The sequence below is a fragment of the Populus alba genome, chromosome 5, assembly GCF_005239225.2.
Source record: "Populus alba chromosome 5, ASM523922v2, whole genome shotgun sequence".
NCBI classification, from domain to species: domain Eukaryota; kingdom Viridiplantae; phylum Streptophyta; class Magnoliopsida; order Malpighiales; family Salicaceae; genus Populus; species Populus alba.
The window spans coordinates 20,001-38,367 of record NC_133288.1 but is presented as its reverse complement, the minus strand read 5'-3'; the positions used below and the strand labels follow the sequence as shown (position 1 = coordinate 38,367).

At 37.2% G+C, this 18,367-nt stretch overlaps 3 protein-coding genes across 5 annotated transcripts; 1 reads left to right on the top strand and 2 right to left on the bottom strand.

Moving 5' to 3' along the window:
* Positions 1-848: 848 nt before the first annotated feature.
* On the bottom strand, positions 849-2,049 carry LOC118052844 (uncharacterized). The gene has a single exon (XM_035063911.2). It carries the CDS (start codon positions 1,588-1,590, stop codon positions 1,186-1,188), a length of 405 nt encoding a protein of 134 aa, XP_034919802.1. The 5' UTR covers positions 1,591-2,049; the 3' UTR covers positions 849-1,185.
* Positions 2,050-3,794: 1,745 nt separating this feature from the next.
* LOC118052845 (uncharacterized) lies at positions 3,795-9,070 on the bottom strand. Of its 2 annotated transcripts, none has more exons than XM_035063913.2 (8): positions 8,817-9,070; positions 8,589-8,691; positions 8,277-8,482; positions 7,746-7,819; positions 6,658-6,807; positions 6,218-6,503; positions 4,695-4,928; positions 3,795-4,607 (listed from the first exon to the last, which is right to left on the bottom strand). In XM_035063913.2, the coding sequence occupies exons 3-8, from the start codon at positions 8,430-8,432 to the stop codon at positions 4,245-4,247; spliced, it is 1,263 nt and encodes a 420-aa protein (XP_034919804.1). In that variant the 5' UTR covers positions 8,433-8,482; positions 8,589-8,691; positions 8,817-9,070; the 3' UTR covers positions 3,795-4,244. The 2 variants fall into 2 exon arrangements, with proteins under 2 accessions (XP_034919804.1, XP_034919803.1); XM_035063912.2 differs by having other exon boundaries at positions 8,589-8,675.
* Positions 9,071-9,869: 799 nt separating this feature from the next.
* Positions 9,870-16,133, top strand: LOC118052846 (DEAD-box ATP-dependent RNA helicase 3, chloroplastic). 2 transcript variants are annotated; one of them, XM_035063915.2, is made up of 10 exons: positions 9,870-10,608; positions 10,921-11,057; positions 11,152-11,566; positions 11,832-11,930; positions 12,696-12,920; positions 13,406-13,783; positions 14,491-14,634; positions 14,741-14,830; positions 14,978-15,252; positions 15,708-16,133. In XM_035063915.2, exons 1-10 carry the CDS (start codon positions 10,129-10,131, stop codon positions 15,784-15,786), a joined length of 2,322 nt encoding a protein of 773 aa, XP_034919806.1. In that variant the 5' UTR covers positions 9,870-10,128; the 3' UTR covers positions 15,787-16,133. The 2 variants fall into 2 exon arrangements, with proteins under 2 accessions (XP_034919806.1, XP_034919805.1); XM_035063914.2 differs by having other exon boundaries at positions 9,871-10,608; positions 14,735-14,830.
* The last annotated feature ends 2,234 nt before the right edge of the window (positions 16,134-18,367 follow it).

Genomic DNA, 18,367 nt, shown 5'->3' with positions numbered 1-18,367 from the left:
AATTCAATTTTTTTTGAAGAATTTCATGCATGAATTTATAAGTTGGAAGCTTGAAGAAAGAAGCTTATCTGGTAGTGTTGTCTTTTGCAGCCATTGTTACAAAAAGTAGTCAAGTGGTAGCAGCAGCCAACGAGGATCGGAACTAACACGATGGGAATTCCCGTGATATGTGAAAGAACAAGGGAAGGGTAGCTGGATTGATTTAATATTTAAGACTGCAACTGCTAGCAACTGGGACAAGTCTTTGAGTCCTATGTCACATAATATATACCCAGATAGATATATAAAAGGGCAAATGGAGACCCTTTATATATATATATATATATATATATAAACAAAAACTAATGCAAACTGCAGCGTGATAGTATTAAAGTGCAATTACTAAATCATGGTTTTAATTTGTTTCCAAAGTTGAACAGCTAACTCCATGGCTGGCTAGCTTGTGTGAATGATAAAAGTAAAAGCAAGGAATCAATGACTTTCTACACGTTGGCTTTCTTTCCACTTTGTGTGGAATATTTGACTTTTTGTTTTTTAAAGGCAAAGCCACTGCAATAGAATAGATGCTTCTCCTTCAGTTAGAATTCAAACTTGCTTGCGATAATATTAATTAGATGCGCTGCTTTCCCCAAGCTAAAATATTAGTAATTAAATACTTATATGGAATTGCGTGATGCATCTAAAATTCAGCCTAGTTAATCTAGGATTACTCACCATCATTACATAATATACATCTCTATGTTCAGTAGTCTTCGATTTCAAGAGAAGAAGACGAATTCATTACAATATTACTCTATAATTAAGACATGAAAGAATCCAGGCATAATTCTCTATGCGCGCAGCAGAGGTTTCGGTAACAAGATGAACACCATTTTCCACACACAAGTGTTCCTCGATCGATTATATTTCAAGTTGCGGAACTTAATATAGACATCAATCTTATCTTACACAGGAAAAAGGACTGCTTTTAGTTTTAGCATCTAGCATGCGCAGTTGAACATCAATATTGTAAAGAAGGATTTTAGCCCTTCAATATTCCCAGGCTAGCTAGAGCCAGGCATAATTAACAACTAATTCCCACAGACTAGAGAAACTAGGAAGATACAGTTTTTTCCCCTGAAGAATAAATACTAGAAAAATAAAAGATAAGAAAGAAAGAAAGAAACAGCCCAATTTATAGTCCTCCTACCAGAAAGTGCAGGTGGACGAGTTGTGATGATTATGGTTAATGAGGCGAAGGAATCTTCTTCTGCGGCGACAGTAGAATGCATAACGGAGTCTGGACCAAACCAACCTTCTAATTTTACGAGCAGATCTTAGTCTCAGCCACATCACTTTCTTCGCTCTTATCAAAGAACCCTTGATCCTTTCTCTTAGGGTTCTTTTCCTGCAGAACTGGTAGCTTCTAAGAAATAACTGTCTCTTCTCCATCATCACCACTGAGCTGCTGCTGCTGTAATGCTCTGAACTATTGCTGTATCCTCCTAATAACTCATTCCAAGTACCGCTGCTGCTGCTCCTCGACAGCGGAGTTGGCCCCAGATGATGGCTAGTGTTGTAGTTGTAGTTGCGGTTCATTACTAGAGCCATGATGATCCCTCCTGCTAGCTAGCTAGCTACCTGGTTATTTGTGCATGAAATGGAAACTGATGGATAGAAAGAAAGACCTCTTCAAAAAAAAAAAAGGAAAGAAAGAAAGGAAGAAAAAGGTAGCTGGCTATCTATGATCTGATCTAAAATAAAACAGGTGAGAGATTTTAAAGCAGATATAAATAAGCCAATACGTACAACATAAGAAGGGAGGGAGGGAGGGAGGAGGCGGAAGGGGAAGAGGCTAAGGGGTCTGTTTGGCTTGCGTTATAAGGGAATATAATAACTAAGTTGGTGTTGCTTCTCCCTGTTGTGGAGTAGTGTGCGAGCAGGGCGCCGCCGCAGCAGGAAGGAGCAGGACCCAAGCCGGACTTTTCCTTGCTTCTTTTATACTCTTGACACGTACGTTGGGCAGGAAATGGATGGATAAAGATGGGCGGTCACGTACCTTTTGTGTTGTTCTTTCCTTTTTCTCTTCTCTCCCAATTAAAAGGTTGGGTTTATGATGCATGATGGATGTAGATGGCTGGTTAGGTTTGAAAAGTTTTTAGTGGGAGGGGGGCGGATCGGTTTGGATCAATCTAATCCTGCTGACCAGTTCAAGTAGTTCTTTAGGGGAAAAAAAATGTAATTCCAATATTATAACTACAATGAATCATGCCTGCTGTACAGTGTTTTCCCACGCTAAACAAATTCTATTAATTATAATACACACAGTGTGTTTCTGTTAATTAGTATTAACTAGTAGCAGTACTTTTTTCCATTAGCCAGTTACGTTCTCTTTTCTCAGCCCCTGGGAGCACATGGCTTTCTTTCAAGTCCAGTACCAAGATCATCATGCCATGATAATGAGCCTCAAATAATCACAAGATGTGTCAAGTAGAAGCGTTCAGTTCATGCATGCAAGGCAATTTCCGTGAAAAGGGCCAAAAAAAAGCTGTAGTCAGAATGCTTAGCTTTCTAAACTTTGACTCTGAAATATTACAGATCAAATAATCAGGACAGTTGTAACAAATGGCTACTAACATGAGCGCACAAAACCTGCCTTGCAAGTCTAAACATTCAGTAGGAAATTGTCTTATCTTGATTCTCTGGAAATCACCTGTTGTCAACATTTGATACCTACAATCAAGACCTTAAGCATGTACTTCTGAGTTTACCACGCATGGAGTGCCTTTCACACCAAGACTACTTGTGTTGCAAATCTAAAATAATACTTGAAAAGAGAGAGAGATTCCAACAACATAAGTTAATAAATTCGTAAAATAAATCATCTAACTTGCGAAAACAATATAATCAGAGACTTTCAACTTTTAACCACGGCAAATAAATAATTCAGCACAGAAGTCAAATGTGCTTTCTCCTATTCTATGGTAGAGTCAAAACATTAACAAGAACTAATTGGAACTGTGGAAAAACACTGTTGATATAGAGTGAAAACAATGGTGTAATGAATTAGTTATTGAGAATATTTAGATATCTTCACGACCGAGTCTCGATCTCTCCGTTTGCTGTTCCTGCTGCCCCGGTGAAAGATCGAATAAGCGGGCGATATCAGGCCGATGCCTCCCCTTCAATGTTTTAATAGGCCGTGAACTCAACACCATCGCTTGTTTTATTCTGATAAAAAAATATTTTTATCTACGTTATTAATAATTTTTTTTTTTTAAAAATACAATGACAACACCTAAACATTATTTTTTACAAAAATATAAAAAAAAACCTTGCACCTGCTAAAAGATCATTCAAGGGTGGGGTGGTTTTGCTTCACCCAGCAACATCATCAAGTGCAACAATTAGAATCATCAATTTACTTTGAATAGCACAATTTAAACATCCATGAAAGAAATAACTATATTATTACTAAGATTATAATGACATCCCACGCAATTAGGAAAGACTTCCTGTCAAAGTAGAATTGTGAAAACCTGTTTCTTGTGACAAGGTCAAATTTGTGGGACACAAAACCCTGCCATGGTAACCAAAAAATGTAGATTCCAGCATCAAACTTCAATCCTACAACCTTTTCCAATTATTTGACAACAGCAAGAAAAGCTAAAAGTACCCTTTCTTAGTATGCCATGACGCAAATAGTTATGACGAGGATGGCAAACCGACACGTAAAAAAGCATTGATGAGTTAAATCCACAACTCACATAATGGCCCTGGTTTAGCACACATGCAACAGCAAATACAAGTTCACAAGAAATAAAACGCAATTTCACGTTGCAAATGGGAAATTGCAAACGTGAAATCTAAAATTTCCATATCTTGAACACAAGTGGAAGCAGGGTGGACAATCATTGATATTTGAAGGGTAAACAAACAATTCAGTCAATTTTATGGCGACCTCTAATGTCTTAAGTATGATGTCTAAAAGTTCTGTATCTACAAAGCAGAATAGGCAACAAAGGTAGATAACCCTGGACAAACAGGCAACAATTGAGAAGCCTGACATCAGCAAGTGAAATGCTTAAACCAAATGAAAATAGAGGACTGAGGGCTATGAAACACTCTAAAGGAAATTGACACCAATGATAGCACGCATTTCTGCACACATTGCTTTCCTGAAGCAGAAAGACAACCTCATATTCCTCAACTTTTTGCTTTAAGGGTACTTATCTTACCCTTTTGTTTCAGTCCCTCCATTCTTGTCACCTACTAGTTTCATTTGCAGCAGCAACTTTTGCAGGGTAATTGGAGAAGTCCATGTCAATAAGTGACATGTCATATGGTGCAGATACAGAATTAGAAGAATCCATAAGAAGGGAAGATTTCATTGCATCAGAATGTGCAGAATTGAGCACTGAGGTATCATTTTTGGGTGTGCTTGTGGCGGAGGAAGAGTGACTGGATAGCTGAATCTCGTCTATCTTGTTTCCAAATACAAGTTTGTTTTTCCTCACAGCATCCATCTCGTGGCCAGTTGGCACAAAGGTTCTCGAGCGATACTTTCTTGTTCCCTCATCACCCTCAGTATGGTTGTAGAGCACATAATCATGATAAGTAGGTGCAAACTGCAAATATTTTAATAATCATTGGCATATAAATAGGCATGGTTTTGAAAGGACCCATGGGAGGAAACAAAAACTTGTCAGGCATACCTGGTGAACAGTGTCATGGTAGAAGTCATTCAACTTCAGGGCATGTGCAAGACTACGTGTCAGATCACAAGACCCAGCAATATTCGCACCAGCATACTCTTTGTATGGAAATGCATAAAGATGACCAACAGCAGCTATAAGCATCTCCACACATATAATAAAATCTTGAAACTGAGCAGCTTCCTCTGCATCCTTTATAAATCCAGACTTTGCAGCAAGAAAAACCAGAACTCCCTAAAGAAGAAAAATAGAAACATAACTAGATCATCACCAAGCTCACATTTCTTTTGCTCCCATCTTTTAATTGTCCACAGATAAATTTAACATGAGACTATGACACTCAAAGAATAAAGTAGATGCATTCTACATTGAAGAAGTAAGAACAATTGAATTCCCCCCTGCTTTTTAGGCTCAGAAGGGGAGGCAGATGGCCAGTGTATAAGGAGAATGAGAGTTTCAAAAGGTAATTACTCCCAAATCTAATAACTAATAATGAGGCACAGAGGTAGATAATTCCTTTTAGCAGATGGATGCTAGGACCTAATAATGAAGGGATCCTATCAAAAAGCAGCATTGGTGGTGCCATATCAAGAATTTTTACAAACTGAAGCTTCTATCGCAGACTGGTATCACTACACCAATATTGCGAAGAAGAAAAACAACAAAGAGAAGACAATAATAGTCTGCAAGTATATCTCTCACAATTCTAAGAGAAAGTAATAAGTTCTAAACAGCATTACGCTTCTCTTACATTGGCAAATGTCTCTCTCTCTTTTTTCTTTTTTCATATCCTGTGATTTGTAAATAAAATACTAAAGGTAAAGCATGCTGTAGTTAGTTGTTACAAATTGATGCAGGAAGAATGTCAGAATAAGAAGAATATGAATTTTTCCTAGGAGATTTATTTTCTTTCTCAGCATAAAAGATCCTTTGGAATTTCCTATCAAGTAGATTAGTTCTACAGACTAGAGAATCCCGAGGATTAACTGTGATTGTAAGGGGGCAGGGGGTATCATTTGAGAGCTCTTGAGAATTAAGTTTCGGGAGTCAGTCAAGGTACTACCAGAAATTGCTATTTACTCTACTTGATTTCTTGATGAATTTCAGTTAATGTTTTAATTGATCTTAACTCTCTGCAACTTGTGCACAGACGGTGAATAGGGAAAGCTAAAAGGCACCAAGAGTTCTAAAAAGTACAGTTGTCTAAAAATAGCAGCACAACTTAGGCAGCTGAAAAGGCTTGTTACATGTGTCATACATGTGGGGCACAAAATACAACTTATCAGACTAAAAATTGCAGCAACTTTACCAGACAGGAAATCATGCAAAGGCTTGCATACAGATCAAGTCATTTTGAATCCAATAGGCATTAACTTGAAAAGTCACATGAGAATCATGTGCTTTCTCTGCTCTTCAGGGATAGCACAAAGACTTCAACTACGAGCACATTGCGTGCAAACAAAACTTTGAACAATCAGTCTGTAAGGCTTCATAAAGAGAACAAACTGCGGATAAAGTTTTACCTGCCAGTATGTCAAGAACACAACAGATTTGATGATGATAAACTTCGGAACTGGGTTGAACGGCTGAAGCAGATCTTTGCATGCCACATAAAACAATGCCAAAGCATACAATGCCATTGTATACGAGATTGTGTATATAATGGTGAGATACAGGTACGATTGTTTAGGACTGAAATTCCCATCCTTGTATTTTCCTTTTGCATAAAGTATGAGTGTAACAGCAACTAAAAAAGGCTTCAGAATCACAAACTGCAAACAGCCCTGCTTGCACCTCCGAATAAAACGCCTGCATTGAATCAAAACTCAAAACTCAGACAGAAATTAATGATAACGAACTTCGGTGAATATACAACTGCAGATTATGCAGTACATATTTTCTGAACAAAACAGGTAAATGAGATTTGTGCATGCCCCAAAGCCATAAAAAAAGAGGAACTCACCCATCCAATGGTACAGGAGGAAAGCAACAAGTCATCAGACACCATGATGGCTTCATAGCCCGCCCACTTAAACTTAGCACAACTGCTCCAGGGCCACCAACCCAAGCCAGGCATAAGGACAGAAAGTTATAAATGACCCAAGCTTCATAACTGAAACAGTTAATAAATCATTAGCATTAATGGTTCATGCAGTATATACTACACAAAGAAAGCTTCTTAGCCCCTGCAACGGGAGTATTATCATTACAAGATCCTAGTTTTCTGCATAAATTTTTTTGGGATATTGTAGGATGCAGGATAAGGTTGGCGTATTCATTCCAAGGTGCATAAAGTAGAATAACATTTAACAGTAATAGTGTCAAATTTAAGGAATGATAACACAAAGGAAGGTGAAGAACACTGAGCCAGTTACTGTCACCCCTTGGTTCGACAATGGTAGAAAGGGGAAGGTGGTCAATCTATGCTGCTGCAGAACACAGGGAAGACCCCATGTCCCAGAGTGGCATCTCAAGAGTTTATCAAATGACACACCAGCTAAAGATGTGTATCTAACCCAGATCAGACCACTTGCGGGGCTCAGAAGAACCCTTGGATTGATACCTGGTGACACAAAGCCATCCAGATTAATAGTAACACTACCATCACAACCACTGTGCCATCACATAATCACCATGACCATTTCAAAACAATACCATCACCAGCCAATGTTTGCAATCAACCATTCTTTCATAGGAAATCTTAGTGTTTTGAGCTTAAATGCCCTACTGATTCAATGTACAATTGCATTTATCAACACTAAATGTCTGGATGATACAATCTGTATGCCCACAAGAGTGATTCAACTGTCCATTTGTATTTTGAAGCGATATACAAGGAAAGGAAAAGGAAGGAAAATTTAAGCTAACAACTAATGATTGTTGGTAATCCATAACTCCAAGCTCACGTAGGAATGATACATAGATGCTTGCTATTGTAATCCACTTTGTTAGGAAATATTGTGACATTTGGATATCAATACAAATTTAGATACACAGTATATAAATAGATAGAGGCTACTGCAATTTTAAAAAACAACAAAATACACTTACACTTCACGTATGGAATTGAAATAGATTGAACTGTCTGGAAAAATTAGGGACAAGAAAGACATCAATGCATAAACCTGTGAGCATTTGACCAAAAGAAAATCTTTCTCAGTTACACCTTCCAGAAACAGCAAAAGCAAAAGGACAAACAGATTGTTCCGCATGCTTTGTGAATAGATTAACATGCAGTCATGCACAAAGTATAGCTTCTGCGCATTATAGACCATTCGTTCACAAATATTTGTTTGAACATGCTTAACTGACTGTTAAAGGTGAAGATTTTTTTTTCTTAATGAAACCTAGACAAAAAACTCTTATCATGATTATTAAATAAAACATCTTTCTACTCACTTTCTTTTTCACATGTTTATTTTAAAAAAGAGTTCTGCTAGATTATAAGCGCACATTGTTTCCTTCTTTACTATCTTGGTGATCTGGTAAAATCTCTATTTTCTTCTTCATTTTCCTTCATGTTTCTTGATTGAACTAGTATAGATAAAATAGCAGCAAGTGACAAAAAAGAGAAGCACAAACCGGGACCATAAAGATGATGCGGACTATGTATCTCTGATAAGTAGGTTCAGTGTAATTCCGAAGGTGCCTGTAGATGTGGAAAATAGCCAAAGCCATAGCTCCCAAGGCGCAAAAGAAAGCAATAATGCTAAAGTAAATCGGCAGCAATTCAGCCATCGTGAGCAAGCAAGGATAATAACTAATCAACCAGAAGGAAAAAATTGTGCCTACAATCATCCAAATAAATGAACAAATAGTTAACGACTGAAAAATAAAAAATAAAATTGGCGAAAGCAGATGAATAATGAGCATAAGAAGTAAACAGGATGGAACCTTGATGAGTGAGTTAATTAATAATAATATATTGTAATCATTTTCTTCATACAATTGGAGGAGCAGGAGCTTTGGAAATCGCGAACCCTGAACCGAATCATTACTGTCAGAAAGAGGAGAAAGATTGACAAATAAAAAAAACATCCTGTAGCTACAAATAAATAAATGTAAAAGTGGTAGTGTTAATTGATGAATATGGAGATGATAGAAATGAAACCACCAACTTACAGAATATTAATTAGGGAGAGGTGACGAGATCTGACTGACGGAGTCGGAGTGTTAAGGAAGTAAAAGGGAAAGATAAGGAGGCGTTGCTCCTCCGTTTACTCAAGTAACTAGCACGCAATTATGGCGGAGGAGAGGATTGATATCGCTGTTAGACAGACGGAGGGAGGGGATTGCAATTTCAATGTATCTGTTCTCCAATTTCTTTCTCTCTTCCTTTATTTCATTATTTTTCTTTGCCAGCTTTTTTTTTTCTCCCTTAAACAAAAAAAGGTTTAATAATTAATTTATCTGCGGGAAATTACGGGTATGTTTGTGAACACCGGTAAATTGTGTTTTTCAAAATTTAAATTTTTTTTATTAATTTTTTAAATTATTTTATTATGTTATATTAAAAATATATAAAAAAATATTATTTTAATGTATTTCTTAATAAAAATGATTTATGATACCAAACAGAAATTAAATAATAATAATAATTAATGTATAGTATTTTTTTTATAAAAAATTACTTCTGATGCAAGTATAGTCTTTTTTTTTTTTTTTTTTAATTAGAAAATTAAATTAAAAAATAATAAAGCATTAATGCCAACTGGCCAGTGAACTGGACAGGATGGAGGTCATAAGAAATAATAATCTCTTAGTGCTATTAATTTTGCTGATAACACCCTCTGAAGATAGGTCATCAAGTGATTTTATTCGTAGTATCAAAATAAACCAAATTATGATAATTTTGGCATTGAGATTTACTAGTAAATAGGAGGAGAATATAGCATGATTCAACAATAAAATTACATTTGGAGTTATCAAACGTATTTGTTTTTCGAAAGAAAAAAAACTACGGGGACATTTCTTTTTCTCCTGGTGTTTTTTTTTTTTTTCTAAAGTAAAAAAAGAAAAAAAAAAGAAAGAGAGGTGGGTTAATGGGCCAGTGAGCGAGCCCACAAAAATGAAGTCCAGAAAATAAAATATCTCCTATGAATCATCAGATCAGAATGCTCATTGTATTTTGGCCTTTGTTCAGGGCAGCAGGCATTTTTAAATACAGGTATCTATCGTTCTATATTATTTATCGACAAGTAAAGTTAAAGAGCAAAGGAAGAGGTGGAGGTTTCCAAGGCCATAAGTTTTTGAGAAGGCGCGCCCTTATCTTCCTTCTTCCCCCTCCCACTCTTACTTTGCACTATACACTACAAACTTGCTCGCCGCCTACACCCCTTAAACATCACATTCTCTCTATACTTCCAACTCTCCCTTCCCTTCCCTTTAGCGGAGGGTGAAATTAAGGAGAAGTAGAAGAAGAAGAATAAAAAAAATGGCTTCTACTTGTACTGTAATTGGGGTTTCTTCTCTTTTCCCTTCTACTACTACTAATAGTTGTAGAAGAGCAACGACGACGACACATCCGTCACCAGCTATACCATGTCCTTCTTCGTCGTCTGCTCCTTTTTTGTCTGAAAGGCCTCCTCATTTCAATTCTTTAATAGCCAAAACGCAACTTAGCTTTAAACACAGCCTTATTATTAATAATAGCAGCAGCAGCTTCTCTCCTCCTAGTGCTATCGCTTCCCCAAATTCCATCCTCAGCGAAGAGGCCTTCAAGGGGCTAGATGGGTTTTCTGATTTCGAAGCTGATGTCGATGCCGGCGGTGCTGATGTCGATTACGCTTCTTCTGAAACTGAGCCATGTAGCAATACTAGTGAGGACGAACTTGACGTTTCTAAATTGGGTTTGCCTCACCGCCTTGTCCAAACCCTCCAGAATCGAGGAATCACTCACCTTTTCCCCATTCAAGTCTGTACTTCCCTCTTTTCCTTTTATCATGTTCTTGTTTGTTACTGCTATTTCTATCCTCTGGTTTTTATAATCACTATCACTATTTTTGTCACGTTCCATTTGCGCTTCACATTTGGTAGTTTACTCTTTTTCTTTGCTTTTTTACTGCATTAATAATACATGCTGTTATTTGAGATATCATCAATGTCCCGTCCCTAATTTTCCTAGGACATCACTTGTTTGAGATGTTTAGTTAGTTTACTTTCTTGTACAATGTTATTATACCTTTTCTAAGCACTTAACTTATCCTTTTGATTTTCAATGATTTAGAGAGCTGTTTTAATTCCGGCTCTGGAAGGTCGAGATCTCATTGCTCGTGCAAAGACTGGAACTGGCAAGACATTAGCCTTCGGCATTCCGATCATCAAACGCCTTACTGAAGATGCTGAGCTAAGAGGTTCGCAAAGGTGGGTGCTCACTATGCCTGCCTCACATATCTTCTACCCTTTGTTAATGTGGATTCATGTGCTTCATTAATGTTTTTCTTTTGCTTCTTAACAGGCGAACTGGTAGGCTTCCTAAAGCTTTGGTCCTAGCACCTACTCGGGAGCTAGCAAAGCAAGTAGAGAAAGAAATTAAAGAGTCTGCACCTTATTTGAGCACTGTTTGTGTCTATGGAGGGGTTTCATATGTCACACAACAAAGTGCTCTTTCTCGTGGAGTTGACGTTGTGGTTGGAACTCCTGGTCGAATCATTGACCTATTGAAAGGTAACAGCCTCAAATTGGGTGAGGTTGAATATTTGGTCCTTGACGAGGCTGATCAAATGCTTTCATTTGGATTTGAGGAGGACGTGGAAGTTATTTTAGAAAATCTACCATCAAAGCGACAGAGCATGCTTTTCTCTGCAACTATGCCTATCTGGGTTAAAAAATTGGCAAGGAAATATTTGGATAATCCTTTGCAAATTGACTTGGTATAATCCCCTTTCTTTTATCATGTCTGTGTGTTCTTTGATTCTTGTTATGCAAGTTTCTGCTGGTACTGGATAATTAGAGAACTTTACTAGCACACACTATTTTTTGGAGTTGGGTGTGGAAAAGAAAAGAAAAAATAAACAAAATGAATAAGTCACTGCTCGCACCTTGACAGTAAACAAGAAGATTAATAAATTTATCTTATTTACCTTTGTGATGGATTTAAACCTAAAAATATGTTTGTAATCCTTTCCTCTTTCACAGGTTGGTGATCAAGAGGAAAAGCTGGCAGAAGGAATCAAACTTTATGCTCTATCAGCCACAGCGGCTTCGAAGCGTACCATTCTTAGTGATCTTGTAACGGTATGAGTTGGCAGTCCCGTCATTCAAAATCTATTTGTCTTTATTATTGGAGTTTCTACAGGTGCCTGAGCCTGCATAAGTTCTGAAGAGAGCTTTGTTCGTGTTCCAGATGGTTTGTGCAAGCATTGCTCATTCAGAACAAAAAATAAAATAAAATAAAAATAAAATGCTGCATTAGCTTACTTTCAAGAAAATAAAACTAAAAATATATCAATTTTGTCCTTGTAGTATGAGGTGTCAACATCCCATCATATCTTAATTGAAAAATAAAAAATTGGCATTGCCGGATCTTAACTTTTTTTTCCCAAAGAATATGTATACACTGTATTTTAAGATTCCAGGACTTCTTAAATACACTGTTAGTTTGCTATATTTTAGAGGATTGCCACAGAATCTGTGCAAGCAACCTTTGGAAAACTGAACTTGGGGAAGCACTTCCATGATAAGCAACTAAGACCATGCTAGAATTCTGTAGGCACACACTTGAATACTTTTCATTTAGAAAATCCTACAAAGATTTTGTTATACACCTTTATACATGTCACTTACATCTTTCTGAGTGAAAATCGGTACATACAGTGACAAACTTTTGTCTTTTATAATAAAACATTTACGTTGTAAGTAAATTTTTACTGTTGAATGCATTATTTGTTTCATACATTAACAATTACTGTCATGATAATGGGACTCATTATTGATTGAAGTGATTTCAGAACCAGAGGTAACTGTTGTTTCTAAAGCAGAGAACATTTCCATTATATTTAGGTCTATGCAAAGGGTGGGAAGACTATTATCTTTACTCAGACCAAACGAGATGCTGATGAAGTCTCTATGGCGCTAACAAACACTATAGCTTCGGAGGCATTGCATGGAGATATATCTCAGCATCAGAGGGAGAGAACTTTGAATGGTTTTCGACAGGGAAAGTTCACTGTGCTTGTTGCCACTGATGTTGCATCTCGTGGGCTTGATATCCCAAACGTTGATTTGGTAAAGTCATGGAATTGCTATTGTTATGATTACATAAGAAATTTATATTACTCGTTTTGTAATGATTACATAAGACAGCTCTGTTCTTTTTGTAACTTTCTGATTTATTTTTATTTTAGTCAGTTTTGTGTGTTCTAAAAGCTGCAAGAATTGGGAGGGGGGGACTTTTTTTCTCTAAAAAACAAGCTGATATAGGCTCTTACCACAGTTAATCTTGAGGATTAGATTTTGTATGTTTTGGAACTCAGAGAGTAAGGAATTTATCCCATTAACTCTGAGTGAGACAGGTGAAGTTGTTATGATAATGATGTGAGAAAAGTGCTTCAGTCATTATGAAAATCATGAATGTAGATATATGATATTCAATGCCTAGATAACTTCTCACAAAAGATCTTTCAATTGAATTTTTTCCATTCCTTTTTTTTTTTTTATCCCAAGGTTGTTTTTTCAATAGCTAAGAAATTTGTGCTGACCCTTTTCTCCAGATTATCCACTATGAACTTCCCAATGACGCAGAAACTTTTGTGCATCGCTCTGGTCGTACTGGACGTGCAGGGAAGGAAGGTACAGCCATTTTGATGTTCACTAGCAGTCAAAGGAGGACTGTCAGATCCCTTGAGCGTGATGCAGGGTGCAAGTTTGAGTTTGTTAGTGCACCAGCAATTGAAGAGGTTTTGGAGTCATCAGCTGAGCAAGTCGTTGCCACTCTAAGTGGAGTTCATCCTGAGTCTGTAGAGTTTTTCACCCCAACTGCCCAGAAATTGATTGAAGAACAAGGAACAAATGCTCTTGCTGCTGCACTAGCACATTTGAGTGGATTTTCTCAGCCTCCTTCATCTCGGTCTCTCATTAGCCATGAACAAGTAAATAACCAGCAATCAGATTTCAAATTTTAACTAAGTGCTTGATTTTTCTTTTAGGCATTGCTCCGCATGAAATTTGCAGATTTGATGTGATCTAATGTGCAATGATTGCTTGTTTCCTTTTTTTATCAGGCTAGTCTCTAGTTGGACAGTAATTTAGTTAACTTACTGCTGCTGTTTAAATAATATTAAGAAATCACTTGCAAAAAGTGCATTATTTGCAATGCAAGTGGTTGGTAGGACTGCTTGCTTTTCTTTCACATTTTCACTCAATCATGCTGAAGACAACTTGCCATAACATCTGTGATCATGTTCCATGGATGCTAGTATCCCTGTCAAACAAATTCCCTGATTTCTCAGAACCATGTTTACTTAATTGTACATGCAGCCTTGGCACATTCCTGAGTCTGTTATTTTCTGTTGCAAACTTCTAGAAGCATTTCCTTTTCTGATTAACATGTAGATGATATCCTTTTTCTACTCCAGAAATGTAGTAAATATGCAACCCATCAGGTATTATGATTAGGATGTGGTCTGGTATTTTGTTTATTCATTTTCTGTGCTTGACAACTTATCTGTTTGCTATTTTTAATTTTTTCTTTAGATAATTGCAGTATATTTGTTCCTTTACTATTATAGGTGGACTACAACCTTATAGCTATTTTAGCATCTTGCTGGTAACTTGAACTGGACCTTTGTATTTGCAGGGATGGGCAACGTTGCAGTTGACTCGGGATCCAACATATTCTAGAGGGTTTCTATCTGCTAGATCTGTTACTGGATTTCTTTCTGATGTTTATCCTGCAGCAGCTGATGAAGTTGGAAAAATACATGTTATTGCAGATGAAAGGGTGTGTTTCTGCAAAATGTTTTGAACATGTTCAGTGGATTCTTTTCTTCTTGATGCATTTCATTATTTAAAACAAGTTAAATATAATAAGTTTATATCAGGTTCAGGGAGCAGTTTTTGATCTTCCAGAGGAGATTGCAAAAGAATTGTTGAATAAGCAAATACCACCTGGAAACACCATTGCAAAGATCACCAAGGTTCTTTTTAGATTTTGGCCACTCATTATTATTGTTTCTACATGACCACATAGGCTGCTTGAATTAGCTGCACTGATAGTATGCAGCCTAAAATCCGTAGATTATGTCTCTGGCATTGTAAAATCTTTTAATTAACTTTGTTTGCAGTTGCCTGCATTGCAAGATGATGGTCCTCCAGGTGATTTTTATGGAAGGTTTTCTAGTAGGGATCGTCCTGCTAGAGGGGGTCCTAGGGGCCAGAGAGGTGGCTTTAGATCTTCCCGTGGTCGGGGAAGTGGTAGAGATTCTGATGATGAAGGAACGTACAGGCGTGGTAGTCGAAGTAACAATAATGAGAATAGTTGGTCCCGGATGTCGAGAAGCAGTGGAGATGATTGGCTGATAGGTGGTAGAAGATCAAGTAGGCCACCATCTCGGGATAGGTATATCCTTTTCTCATAGCAAACTTGGGTTCTTTTTTCCGGTCAATATTGCTAGTATGATTAACCTTAAAAGCATAAGCCACAATATCAATAGCAATGACAGCTTTAGTGGGCTCATCTCTTGGCCAAGACTTGCTTGCGTTCCTCTTGTTTAATTCTTTCCCTGTGATGTTGTTTTGTATTCTGGTTGAATACAGTAATCATGCACTCGATCAGATCTTTGATGACCCAAATAGGATGAGATTTGGATACATGCATGATGTTCACAACTGGTGGATTTCTGTTTTTGTTTTTCTCCTGTTTTTTTTTGTTTTCTTTTTTGCCACTGTTATTTTTGTCATCTTTTGCTGTTTTATGTAATTGAGGGTTTGGACATATTTGGTCATACAAGTTTCAGTCATCCATTATATATAGATACGTTGAAATTGACATGACATCTTTATTGTGCATAACAGAAGCTTTGGAGGCTCTTGTTTTAATTGTGGGCGATCGGGGCACAGAGCATCAGAATGCCCTAACAAGAAAGATTTTTAGTTGTCTTCTGGACTCCTGGATTTTTGGCACTGTGAAGAAGTTGGAGACTGCGGCCGTTGGGTTTGCTGGGAATTGCTTTCTATTTTGTTTGCAACTGTAGGCCTGATGACATTCCCATGGGAAGGAGGGGATTCAATTTGAAATTGTTCACTCGTGTGTGGTGGATTCTAATATTTTATTTGCTGCTTTGATCGAACAATTCTTCTCTAAGATTATCATTCAAACTTTTACAAAACTAACCTTTACAAAACTTGCTTCCAGCCATGCGCTCATGTTTGCTAATGACACATTTTATCTTATGCTAGTTAAAATATACTACATATTTGCCAACAAATATGTATTTTTCATTCTATGTGATTGAAGTAGGTATTTTTTTTTTTTGTAGATTTTGTTTTATTTCATTCTAATTAGTGACGAAATAATCCTTAATAGTTTCCTAATAGGTAGTACCAATGAGTTTTATTTTAGCAAATAACTTTTTAATTTTAAACAAGTTAGATCAATTAAAAATATGATTCATATCACAATTTCACCTATTAAAAATGCTTAGGGCATGATAGTTAAAAGTGGAGGCCCTAACTTTGTTGCAACTTCGTTATTATTGTTGGGGTAACTTTGCTTATAGCAATAATGGTGTAATATGAAGTTTCTTCTACTATGTAAATGTATCTACACTAGCTTTGAGATCACAACAATTTTTACAAGTAAAAACATTATAAAAACAAAAGCTAATTCTAATGTTTTTTTTATTCAATGCAACAAGCAAAAATTAAAAACACCAAATATGGAATTGGATTGCAAAAATTGGATTACAAAAATATAATGTGAGCAAAAATATTAAAGTGGACAAGAGAGATCTCAGGAAAAGAAGTAAATATGAAGAAAAGTTTCGAAAAAAGTAGGAGCCGAAGAAGAGGAGATAGAGGAGTCAACAACCATGTAGCTTTTATTAATTCATTAAAACTATCTATAATGTGAAAAAATTATATATAAATAGTAAAAGCCAAATCAATGACCTATTCAATAAAACTTGTTCAATAAAAATAATAAAAATAATCCTAATTAATAAATACAAATTACGAAAATCCATTACATGCACCTGGACCATTCCCAAATCTCTCGAGACCACAAAGTGCTATTTTAATCCACATATATATATATATATATGACACTATTCTAATGTCTCCATCACATTCCATGCTATGAGGGTAAAGGAGACTAACATATGATCTCTTCTAAATATATGACACTGTTCTTATGTCTCCATCACTCGGACAAGCAAAGACTAAGATTAATTTTAGGGTTTAGGGTTTGGGGCTTAAGGGTTTAGGGTTGAGGCTTAAGGGTTTGGGTTTTAGGGTTTGGATTTGCGGTGTTAGGGTTTTAGGGTTTAGGGGTTAGAGTTTAGGGTTTAGGGATTTACGGTTTAGGGTTTTAGGGTTTTAGAGGTTTAGGGTTTAGGGTTTTGGGGTTTTGGGTTTTGGGCTTTGGGTTAGGGTTTAGGGTTTAGGGTTTCGGGTTTTAGGGTTTAGGGTTTTAGGGTTTTGGGTTTAGGGGTTTTTAGGGTTTGGGGGTTTTGGGTTTTTAGGGTTTAGGGTTTTAGGGTTTAGGGTTTAGGGTTTTGAGTTTAGGGTTTAGGGTTTGGGTTTTGGGGTTTGGGTTTAGGGTTTAGAAGTTTAGGGTTTAGGGTTTGGGGGTTTGAGGTTTAGGGTTTGGGGGTTTTGGGGTTTAGGGTTTAGGGTTTAGGGTTTGGGTTGGGGTTTGGGTTTAGGGCTTGGGGCTTAGGGCTTCGGGCTTGGGGTTTAGGGCTTCGGGTTTAGGGCTTAGGGCTCAGGGCTTAGGGCTTAGGGCTTAGGGTTTAGGGTTTAGGATTTCGGGTTTCGGGTTTAGGGTTTAGGATTTAGGGTTTAGGATTTAGGTTTGGGTTTAGGGTTTAGGGTTTTAGGGTTTTGGGGTTTGGGTTTAGGGTTTAGAGTTTTAAGGTTTAGGGTTTGGGGGTTTGGGTTTAGGGTTTCGGGGTTTTAGTAGGGGTTTGGGTTTAGGGTTTAGAGTTTAGGGCTTGGGCTAGGGTTTGGGGGTTTAGGGTTTAGGGTTTAGGGGTTTTGGGGTTTAGGGTTTAGGGGTTTAGGGTTTTAGGGGTTTGGGGTTTAGGGTTTAGGGCTTTTAGGGCTTCGGGCTTGGGGTTTAGGGCTTAGGGCTTGGGGTTAGGGTTTAGGGTTAGGGTTTTAGGGTTTAAGGGTTTAGGGTTTTAGGGTTTAGGCGTTTAGGTTTAGGGTTTAGGTTTAGTTTAGGGTTTAGGGATTTAGGGTTTCAGGGTTTAGGGTTTTAGGGTTTAGGGTTTAGGGTTAGGGTTTAGGGTTTAGGGTTTAGGGTAGGGTTTAGTTTTAGGGTTTAGGGTTTAGGGTTTAGGGTTTTTTAGGGTTTAGGGTTAGGTTTAAGGGTTTTAGGGTTTAGGGTTTAGGGTCGGTAGGGTTTAGGTTTAAGGGTTTAGGGTTAGGTTGAGGGTTTAGGGTTTAGGGTTTAGGGTTTAGGGTTTAGGGTTTTTAGGGTTTAGGGGTTTAGGGTTTAGGGTTTAGCGGTT

Coding starts and splice junctions, on each gene's coding strand:
- LOC118052844 (XM_035063911.2), bottom strand. CDS start 1,590: ATGGCTCTAGTAATGAACCGCAACTACAACTACAACACTAGCCATCAT.
- LOC118052845 (XM_035063913.2), bottom strand. CDS start 8,432: ATGGCTGAATTGCTGCCGATTTACTTTAGCATTATTGCTTTCTTTTGC. Junction 7,820..8,276: donor GCATCATCTTTATGGTCCCG/GTTTGTGCTTCT, acceptor AAATGCTCACAG/GTTTATGCATTGATGTCTTT. Junction 4,608..4,694: donor ACCATGACACTGTTCACCAG/GTATGCCTGACA, acceptor AAATATTTGCAG/TTTGCACCTACTTATCATGA.
- LOC118052846 (XM_035063914.2), top strand. CDS start 10,129: ATGGCTTCTACTTGTACTGTAATTGGGGTTTCTTCTCTTTTCCCTTCT. Junction 10,609..10,920: donor CTCACCTTTTCCCCATTCAA/GTCTGTACTTCC, acceptor TCAATGATTTAG/AGAGCTGTTTTAATTCCGGC. Junction 13,784..14,490: donor CTCTCATTAGCCATGAACAA/GTAAATAACCAG, acceptor TTGTATTTGCAG/GGATGGGCAACGTTGCAGTT.